This window comes from Sinocyclocheilus anshuiensis, unplaced genomic scaffold, assembly GCF_001515605.1.
Source record: "Sinocyclocheilus anshuiensis isolate Anshui unplaced genomic scaffold, SAMN03320099.WGS_v1.1 scaffold708, whole genome shotgun sequence".
Classification (NCBI taxonomy): Eukaryota; Metazoa; Chordata; class Actinopteri; order Cypriniformes; family Cyprinidae; genus Sinocyclocheilus; species Sinocyclocheilus anshuiensis.
In genome coordinates this window covers 2836316-2839954 of record NW_015555881.1, presented here as the reverse complement: position 1 = coordinate 2839954, position 3639 = coordinate 2836316, and the positions used below count along the sequence as shown (strand labels likewise).

Below are 3639 nucleotides of genomic sequence, written 5' to 3'. Positions count from 1 at the left end.
AAATTTAACATTATAAAAAAAAAAAAAAAAAAAAGTAGAATTTTCACTCTGAAATAGCTAGTAATTTTTCCAAATAATTACAAAGAAATGGCAACTTGAACATGAAATTTTGAAATAGAATTTCATGAATAGTATATTTTTGCGAAACATCCTCCAATAATATTTGTTTTATTTATTTATTTTTAACTTCGAAAAAATATTTGTTTTACAGTGCATCTGAAATAAAAGTTAAAGTGCTAAAATAACTATTTTAATTATTATTATTAACATTTTTTAAAATAATTTTAATTTTATCATAATTATTATTATTCATTATATAAATTATTATAATCATTATTTATTATATTATTTATTATTTTATAATATTATAATATTTTTACATTATTTTAATGTTTTGTTAATCAAATTAACTATTCACAAAGATGTTTCACAAATAATTACAAAGAAATGGCAAATTAAATGTACAATTTTGAAGTAGAAAGCCTGAAATAGTGTATTTTCGTAAAACATGCTCCAATAATCTTTGTTTTATTCACAACTTAAAAAAAAAAAAAAATTTAATAAAAGTTAAAGTGCTAAAATTACTACAACTATTAAAAATAATTTTTGATAACTGAAATGAACTAAAATGAAAAAATTGATGGAAAACATACAAAACAAAGGTTAGAAATGTCACCTTTGAAGCAAGAAATTTCAGAAATTTTAAATAAATTTCACAAATAATTACAATGTGAAATTTTGAAGTACAAAAACTGAAAAAGCATATTTTTGTAAATAATAATAATATAAATAATATTTGCTTTATTAACAACTTTGAAAAATATTTTTTAGAGAGTATCTGAAATAAAAGTTAAAGTACTGAAAAGGCTAAAATGAAAACTATTCAAATATGTTTTGTTAATTGGAATAAACCATCTCTAATCTCTCTTAAATGATGAATATCAGATGTATCTGAGACTGTTTTCAGCGACACACACACGTTTGGGTTGTTGAGCATCTCGTCTGGTCTTGAGCCGGATTTTAGCTGTTTCTCACACATGAGAGTAGGGCAAATTATTTTAAAATATAGATATTTCCAGGATAAACGCCTGATTCCTTCCGCAGGGTTTATAGAGTTCCACCTGGAATTACCAATTCGATTCTTCCACTCAAATTCAAGAGGCGATCTTTGTGAAAGTGTGATTTCTGATGTCTGATATATTTCATTCATGTTTTGTTGGTTTATTCTTTAAAGCTTGGTTTGATGCATCATTAGAAACAGGTTCACTTTTTGTTGTTGAACCTAAAATGAAGAAAATTGACTAGGGATTCAGTGCTAGAGGATTTCTGAATAACAATAGCTGATTCATATTTTGTCATGGCTGATGTTATAAATCTGTATCTTCTAGCATTTCATCTACAATTGTATGTACTTTCTGTTTTATATAGTTTATATGTCTACAATTTGATGTACTTTTTTTGCATACTTTATATATTTTATATACTTTATATATTTAGAATTTTGGATACTTTTTATGTTTTATATACTTTATATATCTAGAATTTTACATACTTTTATTTACTTTATATGTTTAGAAAATTATATATATTTATATACTTTATATGTCTAGAATTTTATGTACTTTTTTGTATACTTTATATATTTTTATATACTTTATATATCTAGAATTTTAGATACTTTTATACACTATATATCTAGAACTGTATGTACTTTTCTGTGTACTTTATATATTTTTATATACTTTATATATCTAGAATTTTAGATACTTTTATACACTATATATCTAGAACTGTATGTACTTTTCTGTGTACTTTATATATTTTTATATACTTTATATATCTAGAATTTTAGATACTTTTATACACTATATATCTAGAACTGTATGTACTTTTCTGTGTACTTTATATATTTTTATATACTTTATATATCTAGAATTTTAGATACTTTTATACACTATATATCTAGAACTGTATGTACTTTTCTGTGTACTTTATATATTTTTATATACTTTATATATCTAGAATTTTAGATACTTTTATACACTATATATCTAGAACTGTATGTACTTTTCTGTGTACTTTATATATTTTTATATACTTTATATATCTAGAATTTTAGATACTTTTATACACTATATATCTAGAACTGTATGTACTTTTCTGTGTACTTTATATATTTTTATATACTTTATATATTTAGAATTTTGGATACTTTTTATATTTTATATACTTTATATATCTAGAGTTTTAGATACTTTTTGTATCTCATATATTTTTAAGGACTTTTTATATCTAAAATTGTATATTCTTTTTATTTACTTTATATATCTAGAATTGTATGTACTTTTTGTATCTATTATATCTTTTTATATATTTTAATATATCTAACATTTCTGTACTTTTTGCTTTATATACTTTATATTTTTTATATACTTTATACTTCTAGAATTTTATGCACTTTTAATATTATAATTTTTATATGCTTTATATTTAGAATATTTTGTATTTCACAAACATAATGTGTTCAGCACTAAATCTGGCAGAGAAAAATATTTTACCGATTGAATTAGAGAAACAAAAGCCCCTGATTCAGTCCTGATAAATAACTGTGTGATGTGTTAACGAGCTCTGAACTCGCGCTCCGGCCCACAGCAACAACGACGACGAGGATCTGACTCCGGAGCAGAAGCTGGAGCGGGAGAAGGAGCGGCGCATGGCTAATAACGTGCGGGAGCGTCTGCGCGTGCGCGACATTAACGAGGCCTTCAAAGAGCTGGGCCGCATGGTGCAGCTGCACCTGAAGAGCGACAAACCCCAGACCAAGCTGCTGATCCTGCATCAGGCCGTCGCCGTCATCCTCAGCCTGGAGCAGCAGGTCCGAGGTCAGACACACGCTATAACGCTCTTCAGACTCGCAGTGTACAATACTCCATCCCATAATGCAATGCTCTCTCCACTTGACCTTCCGTTTACAGCAGTTTCTTTTTTTTTTCCAAAATTGGATACTTGCAAATAATTACCATAGTGATTATATACAAAAATAATTTGATAATAATAATTATTTATAAATAAATATGTATGTATATTTAACTGGATATTAGATGCACTGTAAAAAATAAAAAGTTGAGAAAACGTAATAGATTAAAGCATCCAGCTTCAGCAGATTTTTGGGTTTCCTCAACTTGTTGTTTTCAGTTTATTCAACAAAAAGTTGAGAAAACGCAGAAATCTGCTGAAGCTGGTTGCCTTAAACTTTTACGTTTTCTCAACTTTTTATTTTTTACAGTGTGGTTATTAATTGGAAAAAATGTAGTGGTTAAAAATATTATTTATTAATAAATATTAATATTGTAAATATTTTATTATTATTGTTAGATTATTATAAATATTCATAACTGTTGTATATAGCAAAGATTTTCTGTGTTTATTAATTATTTATTAAAATGTTAATTATTTTTTATTTAATTTTTTTAATAATGTATTATTAATTATTTTTATGTTCATTCATTATTTTTTATTATTATTATTATATAGCTAGTGATAATATTAATAACTTGTATATAGCAAAGATTTTGTGTTTATTAATTATTTATTAAAATGTACAATTTTTTTATTTTATTTAATTTTATTAATGTATTC

At 24.6% G+C, this 3639-nt stretch overlaps 1 protein-coding gene across 3 annotated transcripts in view; it reads left to right on the top strand.

Annotated features, from left to right (window-relative positions):
- The window catches only part of LOC107675755 (transcription factor 4-like), a 171697-nt gene that overhangs the window by 163985 nt on the left and 4073 nt on the right, over positions 1 to 3639 (top strand). For all 3 annotated transcript variants that reach the window (XM_016470181.1, XM_016470179.1, XM_016470180.1), the window contains one exon: positions 2653 to 2882. In XM_016470181.1, coding sequence (XP_016325667.1) covers positions 2653 to 2882 — 230 coding nt within the window. The remainder of the gene's footprint in view (positions 1 to 2652; positions 2883 to 3639) is intronic.